Below are 18,000 nucleotides of genomic sequence, written 5' to 3' on the forward strand. Positions count from 1 at the left end.
GTGGTTTCAGCTCAGCCTGGGCAGTCTGATGCCCCAGCCCGGTACCAGGGTGCGCATGGACAGTAGGGGGCTCACTTCACTCACTGATCAGGGGCAAGTATGCCTTGGTGGGTGTGAGGGTCTGGCAGTGGGCATCACACTGCGGGGAGAGTGGGAGAAGACCTGATCCTCTGGGGGGTCAGCAGCACAGCCGCTGGGGTCTCTTGGTCCTCCTCAATCCTGAGGATTTTAGAAACTATTTTCAAAAAAATTTGGTAGTGTACACACAGTGTAAAATTTACCATCTTAAGCATTCTTGTGTACCGTTAACTGGTATTACAAACATTCACATTGTTGTCCAGTTGAAATGGAGCAGGACCGTATAGTCCTTGCCCACGCACCATGTCCTCTGCCTGCCTTTTGCCTCTGGAAAACTTTAGTCAAAGAGTGAGTTTAATCAGAGCAGTGAGAAATGTGGAAACAAAGGAAAACAGTCAAAGGAGACTAATAATAGTAATAATAATAATAATATAGTCATTAGCATAGTCAAGAACCTTTAGCTCTTTCTCAAGGGCTATAGATAATATTCTGAGCCATATCCTCTGAGTTATAGATACCAAAACACCAGTGGAGAAGTGAACTACATGATGACCAGACTGTACTCAGGACACGAGCTGCCACAATTGTGAGAATTGACCGCAAAACAATGGAAACAAATGGACCCTGGAACTGAAGATTAACTTCATCTGAAACAATCAAGATGATGCTGGTCAGATCACTGCCCATTTGAAGATGACTGTTAAAGATTGCTGTGCTGTTTCTGCATGTAAACAACTCCCCCCCACCCCCGACACACACTTCTGTCTGTAAAAGCTCTCATCCCCTGCTTGTCAGTGGGGGAATCGGCCTTTGGACAGACATCCACCACCCTCCCTCTGCCCCAGTTGCTGGCATCTGAAGTAAAGCAGACTTTCCTTTCCACCAACCTAGCCTGTTTGCTGGCTTTTGAGCAGTAAGTAAGCAGCCAGACAGCCCACACATACCTTTCGGTAACACAACCATCACCTTCACCCATCTACAGAACTCTTTTCGTCTTGCAAACTGAAGCTTTGTGCCCAGTAAATAGCAGCTCGCCATTCTCCCCTCTCCCCAGCCCCTGGTAACCACCATTCTACTTTCTGTCTCTGTAAATTAGACTATTCTTCATATGAGTGGAATCATACAATATAAGTCCTTTTGTGTCTGGCTTATTTCATTCAGCATATGTCTTCAAGGTTCGTCATGTTGTATATGTGTAAAAGTTCCTTCCTTATAAAAGGCTGAATAATATTCCATTATATACCACATTTTAAAAAAAACTCATTCATCTTTTGATAGACACTTGGGTTGCTTCCCCTTTGGGCTATTTTGAATAGTGCTGTGATGTGTATGGGTATACAAATATCTTTTTGAGTCCCTGCTTTCATTTTGGGGGGATATATACAGGCATGGGCTTCCCAGGTGGCGCTAGTGGTAAAGAACCTGCCTGCCAATGCAGGAGACCTGGGCTCCATCCCTGGGTCGGGAAGATCCCCTGGAGGAGGGCATGGCAACCCACTCCAGTATTCTTGCCTGGAGAGTTCCATGGACAGAGGAGCTTAGCAGACTACAGTCCATGGGGTCACAAAGAGTCGGACATGACTAAAGTGACTTAGCACACGCGCACGTGAAGGCATAGCTTGGAGATGTTATGGGTTCAGTTCCAGATTACAGCGATAAAGCAAAGATTACTATAAAGCAAGTCACAGGAATGTTTTGGTTTTCCAGTGCGTATTAGGGTTATATTCACACTATACTGTAGTCTAATAAGTGTGCAATAGCATTATGTCTAGGAAACTGTACATGCCTTAATTAAAAATATTACTAAAAAATGCCAAAACAATAGTAACATCAAAGATCACTGATCACAGATCATCGTAACAAATATAATAATAATGAAAAAGTTTGAAATATTCCAAGAATTACCAAAATATGACAGAGAGACATGAAGTGAACAAATGCTGTTGGAAAATGACACTGATAGAGTTATTCAAGGAAGGCTCGCCACAAACCTTCAATTTGTAAAAAAAGAAAAAAGAAAAATCTTTGAAGCACAATAAAGCAAAGCTCAATACAATGAAGTATGCCTGCACCCAGAAGTGAAATTACTGGATCACATGGTAATTCTATTTGTATTTTTTTGAGGCACCACCATACTGTCTTCCATAGCAGCTGCACTATTGTACACTCTTATCAACCCCATTTAACCATTTTGTAGTCCGCGGCATTAGGAACATTCACGCTGTTGTGTAACCGTCAGCAGCACCGTGCGTCTCTGTCGGGGTTCTCTAGGTTATAGAACTGCCTCTCCAGATGCTCAGAACCATGCTCTGGGGCGAAAGGGACCCTCCCCACGAAGATTTATGTTGAGCAGTGGATCTGTCATTGAAACCCCAAGGAAACCCAGGCCTTTAGCTGGATTCGTGGGCTGTTTTTGAGCTTAGGCATGTTTTCAAATGCAGTTTTCGTTTTATACAGCAACTGAATATCTGATAGCAAAATATTTCCATGGAAAGAGCTTGCCCACGGGGAGGAGAAAAAGGAGGCTGCTCTAATGAATAGATAAGCTTGATTTGTGTTTGGCAACATCCTTAGCATTTAATTCCAGCAATTAAAGTAGGCAAGTCTCCTTTATTTTCTTCTCCATGTGAAAACAATTAAATATTACAGACTGTCTGAAAGACAGGAAAAAACCCCTCCTCATGACCTTACCACCTCAGGGTGACCACCACCACCACCACCATTCATATTACTTTTCCGACAAGGTATGAACCAAACATGCTACTCACCTTATTTCACTTAAGCTGCGCTGCAACCATGAGGCAGGGTCCTGGATCTAATTCATGGCGTCTCCCTGAGCGCCAGGTTCTCTCCTCCCGTGTTTGGTCCAGCCACATGCCGTCTCCTCACGAGGTTCACACTTGCTTCTTTTGCCAAGCGATGTAAATATTCCCTTTCTATTCTTATTTCCAGTTCTAACTTTGTGTTGATATACTCTGTTCAGAGGAACAAGTCTAGATTTTGTGATTATAAATACAGAATGGCTGCGGGCTGTTTTTTAAGTTTCCCCATCTGCAAATGCTTACTGGAGCAGCCTGAGCTCCACTCCCAAAGTGAAAGTGAAGTCGCTCAGTCGTGTCCAACTCTTTGCGACCCCATGGACTGCAGCCCACCAGGCTCCTCCATCCATGGGATTGTCCAGGCAAGAATACTGGAGTGGGTTGCCATTTCCTTCTCCAGGAGATCTTCCCAATCAACCCAAATGTCCATCAACTGATTGATGAGTAAAGAAAGTGAGTTAGAGCTACATAATGGAAAATTATTTAGCTATGAAACAGGAAATAAATTTATGTTACAAGATCAGTTCAGTTCAGTCACTCAGTCATGTCCACTCATGTCTCCACTCCCAAGGGTCTGTCAAATAATGCCATTTTCCTGGGTGGTGTGCTGAGACCGTGCGAGGGGCAGGCTCTGGAGCCCCACCACCTGGATTTGGGTCTGACTTCTACCAGTTTGGCCTTATACGAGTTACTTAGCAGGTCTGTGCCTCAGTTTGCCCATCTATGAAATGGGCTAATAGGCATGATAATCGTACCTACTTTGTAGGGTTATTGTGTGGATTAAATGGCATTATACAAAGAGCGTAGAACACATCCTGATACAAAATAACATGGTCTTTGTTGTTGCTGCTCTTGTTATTATCTAGTCTTGGTTTTCCCACCAGCTCCCTCCCCAACCTTAAGCTGGATACTCTTCCCCAAGCTTCACTTTCCTCAGGCTTAAAGCTATCTTTAATAGCCCTTCCTATCAACTTTCTATGATCGCATTTTCCCTTCCATCCTCCCCATAGGTTTATTTGCAGTTGGGGGGTGTGGGTGGGCCTGCAGGAAGGACGGTAGACTCTGATGACAAATGCACCACTTGGAGTTTGCTAGGACAGAGGAGAGGCGACTCCAGCGGGCCCCGCCCAGGCCGGAGAGCAGAATACAAAGACAGAGAACAAACTTGCCCCAGGGAAGGGGATACGGTGGGGGTGGCATCCGTTACCCTCACCCTGAGGTTTCAGAGCTGAAAAGTGCTAGGAAACCTCTGCCCCTCCCCCACCTGGTCCCACTCTTCTCTGGGGCCCCAGCCGCCCAGATGGTCTAAATGGGAAGAAAAGGGGGAAATCCGTATCCAATCTGCTCTATTCAGAGCAATGGGAAGGAATCTGCATCTCAATTTTATCATTGTGCTGAGCTTGGCTAAGCTTTGCCCCCCAAGTGGTGAGTGATGGGTGGGTGGGAAGATAGCATTTGTGATCCTGGGTGGGAGGGGGGGAGCGGCCCCCATGCCTTCCCTTCTACACCAAACCACAGGCAGATGGTGTTCTTTCCTGCTCTTGGTTCCCCCTATTTCCTCTTCTTTTCTTTTTCTTCTCTTTTTCTCCTCCTTTCCCAGGCAAGCAGCCAAGTGGAGACTTTGAATGCAGGCAAGGAGGGAGGAACCTGAGGAAGGAGAACCAGCCGAGCCCCCTTCCCCAAGAGTCCCCGAGGGCTCAAGGGCTGAGCAGTGGTGGGGACAGAAGGGAGTCTCTCAGTTTATCCCATCCAGCCTGGCCCCTGGCCATCCAGTCAAGGCTGGACCCAGCACTGCCAGGCTACTGTCAGAGCCCTAGGGGTGGGGCTCTGCCCTGACCATCCAACCTCTGGAATGCCTTTCTCCAGAGTCACTCAGGACCTGGAAAAACTGGCCTCCACAGCCAGACTCACAGGAGACTGATTTGTGGCAGGAAGTCAGCTCAATAATTTATAACCAGAAAGCGCTCTCCTTGGTCTGGAAGCCAACTCAGGAAATCAAATGAAACTCTGAAGTTGCTTAGAGAGCTCACAGAGCCAGGGCTCAGCAGATACCAGGAGGGCTGGGCCAGTTCTCCTCGAGGGAGGGTGGTGTGTGGAGTGACCCAGAGGTGGGCTGCAGCAGCAGACAGTCCTGGGTTCAGATCACTCTGTTATCAAGTGGTGGTGTGCGTGCCTCAGTTTTGCTCATGTCTGTTTCCTCTCATCAGCTGAGCATAGTGATCCGTGGGCATCGAGCAACTTTCTTGCCAAACTGCCATGAGGTCTTGGAGGGAGGAGTTTAGCACAGTGCTTGGCACATTCTCAACAGGCTGCAGCCATGTTTATTCAAGTCATCATCTTTCAGGGTCTCTTCCTTTCTGATTATACCTTTTATAGCAATCAAAAGACACCCCGGCCACTCTGGGTACAACCAACTTGCAGCATTAATTTGAATGGTCTCCACTGCTGCCTTGGAGGAAATGACAACCCACTGAAGTATTCTTGCCTGGAGAATCCCATGGACAGAGGAGCCTGGCAGGCTATAGTCCATGGGGTCACAAAGAAGTGGACACAACTGAAGTGACCAAACACACACACCACTGCTGCCTGCTCAGCTCTGTGACCCACGCCCCTCCCCCTCGCTCCTCCAGCCCCTCCTGGCTTCTCTCCAGGGCTGTGCCCCTGCAGTTGGGCAAGTGCTAGTGGGGCTGAGACCTAGCCACGCTCTGAGCATGGGCTGGCCTCTCTCAAAGGACGAGGTACCCATTTCCAGTTCTCAGACAGGTGGCCTGCTCTAACCCATCCCTCCCGCTGCCCCTGCCACCTACCTTTCCAAAGCACAGATTCAACCACATCCTTCCTCTGCTCCAAACTATCGACACATCTTCCCTTTCAGCGGAAGAAACCTCCTGACGCTACAGGTTCGTGCTGAAGTCTCCCTCATTTGGCCTCGGTCTTCCTTTCCAGACTCGTCTCTTGCTGCCCACTTCTCCAGCCTCGCTAGATGATGTGAGGATGGACCACGGCCGTGTCTCTGCCTGTGCCCTTACCAGTTCAACGTTCTGGAATGCTCTTCTCCCCGATGGCTGGGAGAGCTCCTCTTCTTTCCTGAAGGCCCTATTTGAGTTCCACCTTTTACGGGAGGGTCTAGACCTCCATCCCCCGGCATCCTCTCACTTCCCTTTCCCAGGGCACCTTGGACTCTGCTTCCTGCTCATCTCCTCTTCATATTTCCTTCTCTTTTGTGGGACCATAAGCAGCAGGGGAGCTGGGACACCCCCCTGTTTATCCTTCTACGGAATGGAATGATGGATGACTCGATGGTCCTTGGTGTGACTTTTTAGCTTCTCCTGCCAGAGGCAGGTCTGGACAGTGGGCCTTGCAAGCAGGAAAGGCATGGTTGTGCACGGAGTGTGCTGGGAGGTCAGTGTGGGTTCTGTAGGGGGTCAGCTCACACACACACTCTCCACCCCTGTGTCCCTCATCCTTCTCCCCAGAGAGGAGCAAAGGTCCCTGTAGGACTGCGGTCCTTCCTGGACCTTGGGCCTGGCCCTCTGCCCTTTTTTCTCTTTCCTTCATTCTCAGTCAGCAATTTCATCCCCTCCCACGGTTGCAGCTAATCCTCCTCCCACTATCTGAGCTGGGAAAATGAGCTCTGGAGAAGTCCCATGAAGGCGAGGCGTCCTCAAGGGGCAGCCCACGTGGGTGTGCGTTCTCTTTCTCTGTCTCTCTCTCACACACACACCCACAAACATGCATTCACATGCTTCCAAGCACCATTACAGTGACCCCATAGTGAGGACCACAGGGAACTGGGGCAGCAGCAGGAAAGGAAACAGTAGAATGTTTGGCCAAGGCTTTGGGAACATGCTTTCCTCGTCACTGAGGGTCCCCCAAATAGCAGGAGTCTGCTGGTGCTGCTCTCCAACCCCCTCTTCTAGAGCACCCCACCCAGAGCCAGTGACAAGCGCTTGGAGACAGGGAGAAGCACAGGCTTTCTGTCCCCCGTAGCATCCAGACCCCAGGCCCGGGTCACTGTCTCTGCCTCCTGACTGCTTGTTCCTCGGGAGACTGTCTCCTCTCCCCTAGTGAAGTGTAAGCTCCACGAAAGCAGGGACCAAGTCTTCGTCCTGTGGGTGTTCCACCTCCCTCACTTCCTTTATCTGTATAGGAAACTGCATGTAATAGGCATTCAGCAGATGCCCAATGAAGTATGTATAAACGAATGCAGGGAGAGCCTGGGAAGACACTTAGGTGACTAGGTGAGTGTTTTATGTACGTGAAACATTTATACAAATGTATTTCATAGAAGGCCTGCTCTGTGCCAGACTTAGTTCTGGGAGCGTGGTGACAAGCATTCTATCCAAGGACATATTACCCTTATTTTACAGGTGACAGAACTAAGGTTTGCACCCAGGTCTGGCAGCCTCCCAAGCTCTGGGCTTTCTGTGGAACTCTGCAAGCCTCAGGAAGGTGGCATGGCCTCCACTACACACTGCCAGTGGAGAAATCCAGACCACCTAAACATATTAGAAAGAGAAATTCCTGATTGTCTTAGGCATGTGGGTTGTAGGCATGAGAAATCCAATTGTGTGGAATAGGAATGGTGCTTGGTTAATGATACCTGAGACCTGAAAAACAAGGGCTTAAATAAATTAGGAGTGAATTATTCAAAAATAATAATAACAATGGCCAAGTTTTATACAGCACCTCCCTGGAGGAGGAGATGGCAACCCATGGAATCCCATGGACAGAGGATCCTGGTGGCCTACAGTCCATGGGGTTGCAAAGAGTCGGACACAACTGAGCACCTATACATCTCCTAGTTTGTGGCAGGTGCTGATCTAAGCCTATTAGATAAAATAGCTCCTTAAATGTTTGCAGCGACTCTATGAGGGAGGGATTACTCTCCCCATTTTACAGACAAGAGATAGACCCCAAAGTGTGATGATCAAACATGGGAAAGAAGCCTGAAGGTAGGCACAGCAGGGCTCATTCTGTCATCAGCAGCCCAGATTCCATCTGTCTTTCTGCACCATGATCCTTACCATGTGGCTAGAGGTCACCTAAAGCTGCAAGGCTGCCCATACCTACAGGTCAGGCAGGAAGGGAGCCTCCTCAGCCACTTCCCTGCAGGCCCCATGAGACTTTTCACAGTGTCTCACTGGACCACTCAGTCTGGAAGACCAGGCAGGACCTGAGCAGGGCACACTGCCCCCACCCCACCCTTGCTGATGCACAGGCTCCTTTAGGAAGAAGGAGGGTGAGAATGGACACTGAGGAGACAATACTGAGTAGGTGACACCTGATCTGACATGACTCCAGGCAAAAACAGGGAGTTTGATTACAAGGATCTGGGAGGGGGTGGCTCGTGGAAGTAGAACACAGACCTCACTCAGAAAAGGGCTAGAACTGGGAACTGAAAGGCTGGCAGTGTCCCAGGGAGTCTCTGCTCTCTTCTGTCACTGGTCTCTGACTTCAGATCATCTCTGCTCCTCTCAGCCCACAGGACAGGTGGGAGATGGCATTCCATGGGGCCATTAGTGTTCCAAATTCCTCTACAGTGACCGCCCTGACTCTGGGCTTGGGGTAGGGAGTGTATACCCAAATGGCTGGGGAGAGCATCTGATTGGTCTTCCCTTGGTGCAGGCAGCTGTGATGGGGTGGGGATAGGGTACGTGTGAGCCTGCTGGGGGCCTATCCCTTTGATATGTGGATGGAGAGATCATTTCCAAAGATGGGGACTTCTTGGGAGTTGGGAAGTCAAGCCCCACCCCAAGTATCTAGAAAGAGCTCAGGAAGTCAGACCCTGTAACCCTCTGTGACCCAGAGGTTGACCACCTTCTCCTGTTTCACTATGGCAGCCTTTTTCACTATGGCAACCCCTGCCCTGCTGATGTCCTCGGGCCTTGGTTCATGGAGCCCTGGCTGTGTGCCCCTACAGCACCATTCCCTGCCTCTGGGCTCCTTCTGTCCCTCTTCTGAACCCCTCTTAAGGTCTCCTGGCTTTCTTGCCAAGGGCAGAGGAGGTCCCTGAAGGTGATGGACAAATAGGCTGGGCACGGCCCTTGTGGGATTCCTGAAGTCAGCATCTCCACCACCGCGCATCCTCAGGACTGAAACACTCACCTCAACAAAGACTCTTCCCGTCTCCTCCCTAATGAGTGTTGAGGCTGCCTGTCTCTGGGCAGCTCTGGTCTGTGTGCTGCTCCCATGTCTGAAAGCTGTTCCAGCTCGCTCTCCCTTTTCCCTCCTACCTCACCTGAGCAGAGGAGACCTGGAATCCGGGTCCTGTCCTCAGTCCCTGTCCCTCCCACCCTCAGTCCTGTGCTGTGTGCCCTTCCCTGCTCCTCACACAGCAGGCGTGCTGCACTGGGGCCCAGGTGGGCACAGTGATGTCCACCAAGCAATTATTGATTCAGGAGGGACTTGGAGGACATATTTACATGAAAACCATAATGTGAGCGGAACTTCTGCTGCAGAAATTAGGTACTTGTAGGCCTGGGGTCCAGGGGAGAGGAAGGGGCCCAGGTGCGGGCATGTGTGTGTGCTAAGTCACCTCAGCCATGTCCGACGCTTTGCGACCCTATAGACTATAGCCTGCTAGGCTCCTCTGTCCTTGGGATTCTCCAGGCAAGAATACTGGAATGGGTTGCTATTTCCTCTTCCCAACCCAGGGATGGAACCTGAGTCTCTTATGTCTCCTGCATTGGCAGGCAGGTTCTTTTCCACTAACACTACTTGGGAAGCCCCAGGATGTCCGCCTAATTCAGGCTGGAGGAACCCAGAATCTGGCCACACAGAGGGCTAGGCTTGGGGACTCGGGGTGGCACAGAAGCCTTGGAAAGAACCATCGGACAAGGGGAGGGTTGGGAATAATGGGGGGAGAGCAGTTGTCATACTGCCTTGGATGTCCTGAGGAGCTGATAGAAGAAAAGGCCCAGCTAAAGTCCGAAAGGATGATATTTGCATATGTATTGAACATCGCCAATTAGGTGTTAATATCAACCAGGGTCCCCACAGGAAACAGATGGCACACACAAATTGGGAAATGCGAGGGCAGTTTAATAAAGGAACTGTTTACAGAGGGGTGGGAAGGGCTTGGGGAACCATATGGGAAGGCTCACTGTGCGGTACCCTGGGGCTGATAACCAGGGGTGTGGTACATCCCTAGGCCTGAAGGGAGGAAGGAGGGAGTGATGTTGAAACCTGGAGGCAGAGATGCTGTAGGAAAGGAGCTCTGACCTTCCGTGGAGGGATGCAGCAGCCCACTCTGTTGCTTCCTGTCCACCCCTGCCTCTCCCTCCCCATCTTCTGCCTGTGCCCCATATTGACCAGAGGGAAGGACGCCCCTCATACAGTCCAGGCCCACAGCAAGGAGAAGGAAAAAGAGTAGAGAAGAAAACAGAAAGGCCTCCAGCCCAAGGACATGAGGGAATTTCCCAGGCCTCCCTGCTCCTCTTCCCTCAGGGCACCAGAATAGCTGTAATTAATGCTCACTGTCTGCCAGGCAGTGTTCTATGCCTTTAAGAGGTAGTACACTCCAGCATCCATGGGGGACTGGTTCCAGACCACTCTCCCCATACCAAAACCCTCAGATGCTCAACTGCCTAATAGAAAATGGTGTACAGTATTTGCTTATAACCTATGCATATCCTCCCATACACTTTAAATCATCTCTAGATTACTAATATTATGTAAATGACATGTAAATAGTTGTAAATACAATTTAAATGCTATGTAAACAGTTGCTGGGGGCACATCAAATTCAAATTTTGCTTTTTGGAACTTTTTGGAATTTTTTTCCAGAATATTTTCAATCCATATTGGTGAGATGCAGAACCCACAGGTGCAGCCACTTGTAACTCTCTTAACTTTTACAGATGCTGAGGGAGTTGATGTTGTTACTCTCACTCCCAATTTGTGGAAACTAAGGCAGGGAGAGGTTAAGTATTCTTTCTCAGAGTTGCACAGTTGGTAAGGAGAAGGCTGGAATTTGAACTCAGGTTGACTGGCTCTAGAGAGTTGGCCCTGCCTTTTGATCCCTCAGTCTCTTGAGCCCAGGAATCCGTGTCAAGGAAAGGAGATGCTGGCACCCGGGACAGGAGAGCAGTGCCAAACCCTTTGCAGCAGGAAGGACCCAGCTTAGCACTGAGGAATAAGTTCTGTGAACAGCTGTATGAAAAATAGCTCCAGGGAGTAAGTTTGGGCCAAATCTCCCTCCCACAGGGTTTCTGCTCAGAGAGATGGCCAGGCTCTCCTGGGAAGGAACAGCCAGTTGAGCCTGAGATTGAGATTAAAGAGGTGCTCTGGGGGCTAATGACCTGTGAGGTGCAGGATGGGGCAGGGTAAAGGTTCACGGACTGTGTGGTCACAGGGATGCTTCCTCGAAGCCTTGCATCAATGCAGTGATAGGTTTTATCTTATTTTACACACAGGAGAAACAGGAAGAGACATCCTGCTGTAGTTTTCCAAACCTGGGGTAAGTAGAGGCAGTGAGGAGAGAAGAGAGAGGAGAGATTAGGAGTAAAAACAATCTTGAACATCAAGGAACCCCAGGGGCCTCTCAGCCTTGGGGAGACTTGTCAGAATCACCTTAGGGATCACTCACCTACTGGTCCCAGGACTCCACCTCCAGTGGAAGTGATTCCAATTTGCTGCTATCCCAGCCGGGAATCCCTGATCTAGTTCAACCTTTCACTTCACAGATAATGAAAGTGACACCAAGGAGGCTACTTCGTGAGTTCGGGACATGTAAAGGGTGTGGAGTCAACAGGACTTGATGACACACTGCATGGACTGGGGAAGGAGAGAGGTGGGACATGATACAGAGCGTCTGAGTCAGGCTCCAGAGGAACTGTTGGGCAACTCTGTGTATTAGAAGTTTTAAGGAACCAACACTAATTTTTAAAATTTTTATTGAATCAGTTCAGTTCACTCACTCAGTCATGTCTGACTCTTTGCGACCCCATGAACTGCAGCACACCAGGCTTCCCTGTCCATCACCAAGTCACAGAGCTTACTCAAACTCATGTCCATTGAGTCAGTGATGCCATCCAACCATCTCATCCTCTGTCGTCCCCTTCTCCTCCTGCCCTTAGTCTTTCCTGGCATCAGGGTCTTTTCCAATGAGTCAGCTCCTCACATCAGGTGGCCAAAGTATTGGAGCGCCTGCTTCAGCATCAGTCCTTCCAATGAATATTCAGGATTGATTTCCTTTGGGATAGACCAGTTGGATATCCTGGCAGTCCAAGGGACTCTCAAGAGTCTTCTCCAACACCATAGTTCAAAAGCATCAATTCTTTGGTGCTCAGCTTTCTTTATGGTTCAACTCTCACATCCATACATAAATACTGGAAAAACCATATAGCTTTGACTAGATGGAGCTTTGTTGGCAAAGTAGTATCTCTGCTTTTTAATATGCTGTCTAGGTTGGTCATAGTTTTCCTTCTTTGTCTTTTAATTTCATGGCTGCAGTCACCATCTGCAGTGATTTTGGAGCCCAAGAAACTAAAACTAAAGTCTGTCACTGTTTCCCCATCTATCTGCTATGAAGTAATGGGGCCAGATGACATGATCTTAGTCTTTGAATGTTGAGCTTTAAGCCAGCTTTTTTTTTTAATTGAATAGATGTTATTAAGCACATTTAATATTCAATAGTGAAAATATTATATAAAAAGTATATATTGAGACACCTGGATCACCATTTTGCTACTTTTAAGTGTCCTTTTTTTAAAAAAAATTAGTTTGGGTTTATTTTTTCCACTGTATTGTAATGCTAATATAAGCAAATATAAATATGTATTCTTATTTCTACCCTCTTTTTTACACAAAGTGTAGCATGTAGTATGTAACAGCATATTACACTGTTATGCACCTTGTTTTTTTCACTTAATACACCTGGAGACTCCTCCACAACAAAATCTGAAGACCAACCCCCCATTCTTTTCTGTAGCTGATACACCGTGGCTTTTTTAAGCAGTCTCCATTTGCTGGATATTTGGTTGTTACTTGTCTTTTGTCATTAAAAAAAAAAAATGCCACAAGGAATAATCTCGTGTATAAGTCACTTTGCAGGTGTACCAGTCACCTATTCTTGTTTCTTAACTAACTATGGTGAAGGAGCAGGTTTTACTTTCCCATATGCAGTCTGCTGCAGATGGATACTTGGAGAAGGCAACGGCACCCCACGCCAGTACTCTTGCCTGGAGAATCCCATGGATGGAGGAGCCTGGTAGGCTGCAGTCCATGGGGTTGCTAGGAGTCGGGCATGACTGAGCGACTTCACTTTCACTTTTCACTTTTCACTTTCATGCATTGGAGAAGGAAATGGCAACCCACTCCAGTGTTCTTGCCTGGAGAATCCCAGGGACTGGGGAGCCTGGTAGGCTGCCGTCTCTGGGGTCGCACAGAGTCAGACACGATTGAAGCGACTTAGCAGCAGCAGCAGATGGATACTTACGTAAAATTCAATCAAAGCGAATTTCTTAAGAAGTGAATTGAAAAAAAAAAACTAGGCAAAATACAAGTCCACATATTTTGTTATTAGATCCAATAGACATAAAAATTACCCTGTCAAATTACTATAAAGGTTTTAAAAAACACTATCCAAATTCTTCATTTATCTTACCTCAGAGTGGTCACAGCTTGTGGACCACACTTCGGGTAGCACCGGTTTACTCCAGGGAATTAGGTCAGAGGGGGTCATGCCTCTGTTGTTTTGCCAGATGTTGCTAGGTCCGCTTCCATGGGGTTGTATCATTTTGTACACCATCCAGCATTGTAAGGGGTAGTGGTAAAGAACCCACCTGCCAATGCAGGAGACACAAGAGGCATGCGTTCCATCCCTGGGTCATAAAGATCCCCTGGAGGAGGGCACAGCAACCCACTCCAGTATTCTTGCCTGGAGAATCCCCATGGACAGAGGAGCCTGGTGGGCTACAGTTCATAGGGCCGCAAAGAATCAGAGACAACTGAAGCGGCTTTGCATGCGTGCACGCCAGCAGCTTATGAGCACCCCTTTCCCATTACCTCCCCAAGAGTTGTCATCTCACTTGAATGTGTGCAGAATTGATATATGAGCAGCCTTACCTCAGTTCAACTTTTAATTTGAGTTGCTCTTATTATGAATGAGAGTAGTGTCATTCATATTTTTAAGCCCTATTTGAATTTATATTCTTTGCCATTTTTCTACTGGATTGTCGTCTTTTTCCCCTGGATTCTCAGGAATTCTTTATATATTAGGGATCTTAGCCCCTTGTGTCTGCCACAAACTGCTAATCTTTTCCCTTGTTTGTCATTTGCCTTTTGATTTTGCTGGATGTTTGTTTTTTGTAGGGGGTGGGGAGGAGCTTGCAGAAGTTCGTGATTTTTATGTAGTTAAATTTGTCAATCTTTTGTTTAATAGCTTCTGGATTTTGAGTCATGGTTCTCCACACTCCAAGGTTATAAAGAATTCTGCCCACATTTTCTTCTAGTATTTTTCTGCTTTTATCCTTAACATTTAAATCTTTCATCCAGTGGAATTTTCCCTAGTTGGTGAGAGTTATGGATCTAAATTTATCTTTTTACAAATGGCTACCCACTTGTCCTAACTCCATTTATTAAAATCCCTAAGATACCACCTTTATCATTAAAATAAATTTTAAACCATTTGGGATCATAATAGAAAAAGCTCTATAATTTGTCAGTTTTGTCCAGAATACCATTACGAGGGAAATTAGCTTTCAAGATATGATCTATAACTTTATATTACTGGAGCAGAGCAAACTCTTAAGTATCATAAATAAAATATAAATTTCATTTAAACAAACAAACAGATCCTGCGGGGCCACTGACAAGTACACAGGAAATCGGGAGAGGTGGGCATTGCCGAGGGAGCGCGTGGTGAGTGAGCGTTTGCATTGCAGGTCTCCGCCCAGCCTGCCTCCGGAGCCGGCACCACAGAGGGGCCCACCATGGTGTTCCCAGGACCCCTGGCTGTCACACTGCTGCTAGTGCACCTCTCCAGCTCCCAGGATGTCGCCGGTGAAGCCAGTGGTGAGCAGCAGCTGTGCTCCCTGAGGGAACACCCCATCGTGGCCTTTGCAGGTGAGAGCCACTTCCCGCTGGGTCCTTTCTTGCAGTAACTGTGTCCTGAAGGACTTAGGTGGGCCCTCTGCAGGGTCTCTCTGGATGTTGGAAGTCATTTTCTGTAGGGTACGAAGACTCTTCCTCTGGGGGTAGGTGTAAGAGGAATGGGTAGCAGTGGGCTGGAGGATCTGATTTTGTCTGCAGACAATTCCTTCAACTCTTTCTCCATGTTTCCCTGGGGTCCTTCCCTAGAATTCCATTGCTAGAGAATGAGGTTGTGGCTGCCCAGGGTGGGGTGGCCAGGGGTTGGTGGGTCATCTCAGCTGTAGCTCTTCTGGCAGCATGAGCTCTGCTTCTTGGTTTCCCTGGGGAAGAATGAGGGTGACTCACACATGAGGGAATGCCTGGAGATCTCTGGAAAGCTTCCTTCTGCTCGTGAGAGTGTCCTGTTAAAGTCTTTCCCAAGCTGGGGTTTGTGAATCACTGGACATATTCTGAGGGGTCCATAAGTTCTCAATAAGAGTTTCTAAAATGATATATATTTGATGATAATCTAAAAATAAAACACAAATACCAGAGCATCTTGCATGTTCTCCCTCGACCTGTTAGCCAATTTGGGGGTCACTAGGGGTGTTAGGATCCATCACCTATGTGGCAGCTCACATGAGGATCAGCAGATGTGGTCTCAGTAGTCCCCAGGTTCTTAAGCTTGATAAACTATCTGCTTTTTCCTCTTCACAATAACCCTGGCAGCACAGCAGGGCAAGGACTCATCTCTGTTTACAAAAAGGCGGGCTGAGGTGTAGACGGTTAGAGGGATTTGTCAGACCTGGGTCTCAGTGTTGGCCTCCTGACTCCCATCCGGGGCTCTTCGCACTTCCCGGGGCAGAGGGCAGGTACTCCAAACTCAGGTGCCCTGGCAGCCTGTCCGGTGAGATTCCACACAGCCAGCTTAGAAGGGCAAGATAGAAACCAGAGTGGAGAAATGAATCCATGAGACTGAGGCAGGCATGGGGTCTGGGGAGTGGGGAAGGCAGTATGGATAGGAGCTGGGGCAGCAAGGTGGGGAGGCTGGGGCCTTTCAGATGTGCGGGATTCCCAGCTGTGGACTGGCTCCCGCTCAGGGAGGAGAGTTTCCAGCCGTCTTCTCTGTGCTGTCTTGTTGGAGCTCGGATCCGAGGCTTTGAAGGCTTAAGTGGATTAAAGTAAATTAGCAGTGTCCCTAAACCTACAAAACACACGCACACCCTCAGACTTCTGATGGCTCCTGGCATGCTGGTGGCTGCTGCTGATGGGAAGGACGGAGGAGCAGGATTCTGAGGCTGGCCTTGTCATATGAGGACCCCCCTGTGGCAGCTCCTAATGAACCCTTTCTTCTTAGGGGCTTTGCTGGGGCATGGTTGGATCTGGGAGCAGAGACAGTGGAAGGAGAGCAGGGGAATCCCTGTTGCCCAGCCAGGCTGGTCTGTATTGGTACAAACTGGGTGTGATGGGACGAGGGTGGAGAGATGTAAAGACGTGTTTCTTAAAAACTTGGCTTCCTTGGCACCAGTTCTGATCTTCAGCTGTAAAGTACTTGAATGAAACTGACTTCCCACCCCACCTCCTTTCAGAAGGAATGAATGAGGTTAGAGTTGACACAGACAGTTGACGTGAAGTGACAGGAATTCCCTGAGTCCCAGGAGAGGGGAGGTGGTCCGTCATCCTAGATTGACAGCCCCAGAGAGTGGAGTCATCTTTGTTTTCCCTCCTCAGGCCTTCTGGTCTCCCTGAAATTCAACCCTTCCCTTTTTCTGACAACTTTGAGTTTTCCTGTCTATTCACCAAATTTTTCTCCAACCCTAGACCCAATACCTGACTCTAGGCACGGTGCTGGACTTTGTGGGGCCTCAGAGGTGTTTCCTTTGAGTACTCCTGTTTCTTGTTCCTTAAATGTCACTCCCTCTGGTCCCCCAGCGCAGTTCGTCCTGGGCCAGGGCTGGTCCTCTTGTCCACCGCCACCCCATCCTTTAGTTCTGCAGGGCACACACTAGGAACTGCATTCATATTAGGTGACTCTGTGCTGGGTGGTGCCGTATTCCAGTTGCCAAATCCAGCCCAGCACCAAGCCCCAGCTTCGGGGACCCCCTCTGATGTTACACTTTACTTCTGACTGATCAGTAAGCTTCTAACCCTGTAGCTCTGAGTTTCCCTCTGCCCTGACACCTGGCTGATCTGTGAATAACCCCTAAATACCCCCAGAGGAGCTGCCACTTACAGAATCTGACAGCCGTGTTTCTGTTTCGTAAGGATGAATTTTCTCCTATTGGTTTCTTTTCAGGGGCTCCACCTGTGTTGCTCTCTGGCCTGCATGTTATTCCTTTCACCGCAGCTTGGCCTTTCTAGGTGGCAGGGAGAAGCCACTATGGGGTTAACACTAACAGTGGTTAATCCACAAAGTGGGTAATTGATTTGACTATAATTAAAATCACAGGCGCATCATGGAGAATGTCATTTTTCTCTTAAAGTTGCCATCCAAAGCCTTCACTGCACACGGTGCTCAGAACGTGCTTGGGGTTTTAACGACAGCTTTCCCTCTGGTCCTCTTTGCCTGTTTAATAAGAGGAAGCTGGCTCCCTTCCCAAGACGGCTCCCCCAGGATCACCACGCTGAGCCCGTTGCATCTCCTCCCTCGCCCCTTCCCTCTTGCCCTTGTCAGTCACTTTGGGGTAAGGAAGAGGGTCAGAAACGGAAAGGGACCACCCCTCCTCCACCCCACCTCCCACTGTCATCCTGGCTCCTGCCCCGGTTCCTCTTCCTCTCCCCTCACCTCAAGAAAGGGCTGTAATGAAGGCTGAGCTGAGCCATCTCCAGATGGAGTTTCTCCTGGTTTGCTGCAGACCAGTCAGGCCACCTCTTCCTCTGTTCAGCATCTGAAACATCCCTGTCAGAAGGGAAGAAGGGGATTAAAGTGTGACTTGTTGCTCTTATTGGAGAGCACCCAGTATGCTGGGGACAGGCAAACCCTTCACACACACACACACCACCCAGAAAACAGATGAGCACATTCAGA

General features: G+C 48.5%; 1 protein-coding gene and 1 long non-coding RNA gene across 3 annotated transcripts in view; one reads left to right on the plus strand and one right to left on the minus strand.

The window, feature by feature from the left end:
• Positions 1-18,000, plus strand: part of SEMA5B (semaphorin 5B) — a 125,607-nt gene that overhangs the window by 71,846 nt on the left and 35,761 nt on the right. Inside the window, exon 2 of one of the 2 annotated variants that reach the window (XM_086403041.1) lies at positions 14,786-14,966. In XM_086403041.1, coding sequence (XP_086259167.1) covers positions 14,834-14,966 — 133 coding nt within the window. In that variant the 5' untranslated portion in view covers positions 14,786-14,833. Of the gene's footprint in view, positions 1-14,785; positions 14,967-18,000 lie in introns of those variants that run through there. The other variant, XM_086403049.1, reaches the window with a different exon arrangement.
• On the minus strand, positions 3,024-6,178 carry LOC147379879 (uncharacterized). The gene is made up of 2 exons (XR_015164573.1): positions 5,705-6,178; positions 3,024-3,053 (listed from the first exon to the last, which is right to left on the minus strand). It is a non-coding gene; the product is annotated as an uncharacterized LOC147379879 (long non-coding RNA).

This window comes from Bos grunniens, chromosome 1 (assembly GCF_055505025.1).
Source record: "Bos grunniens cultivar Pamir isolate PY7600 chromosome 1, Bosgru_T2T1.0, whole genome shotgun sequence".
NCBI classification, from domain to species: domain Eukaryota; kingdom Metazoa; phylum Chordata; class Mammalia; order Artiodactyla; family Bovidae; genus Bos; species Bos grunniens.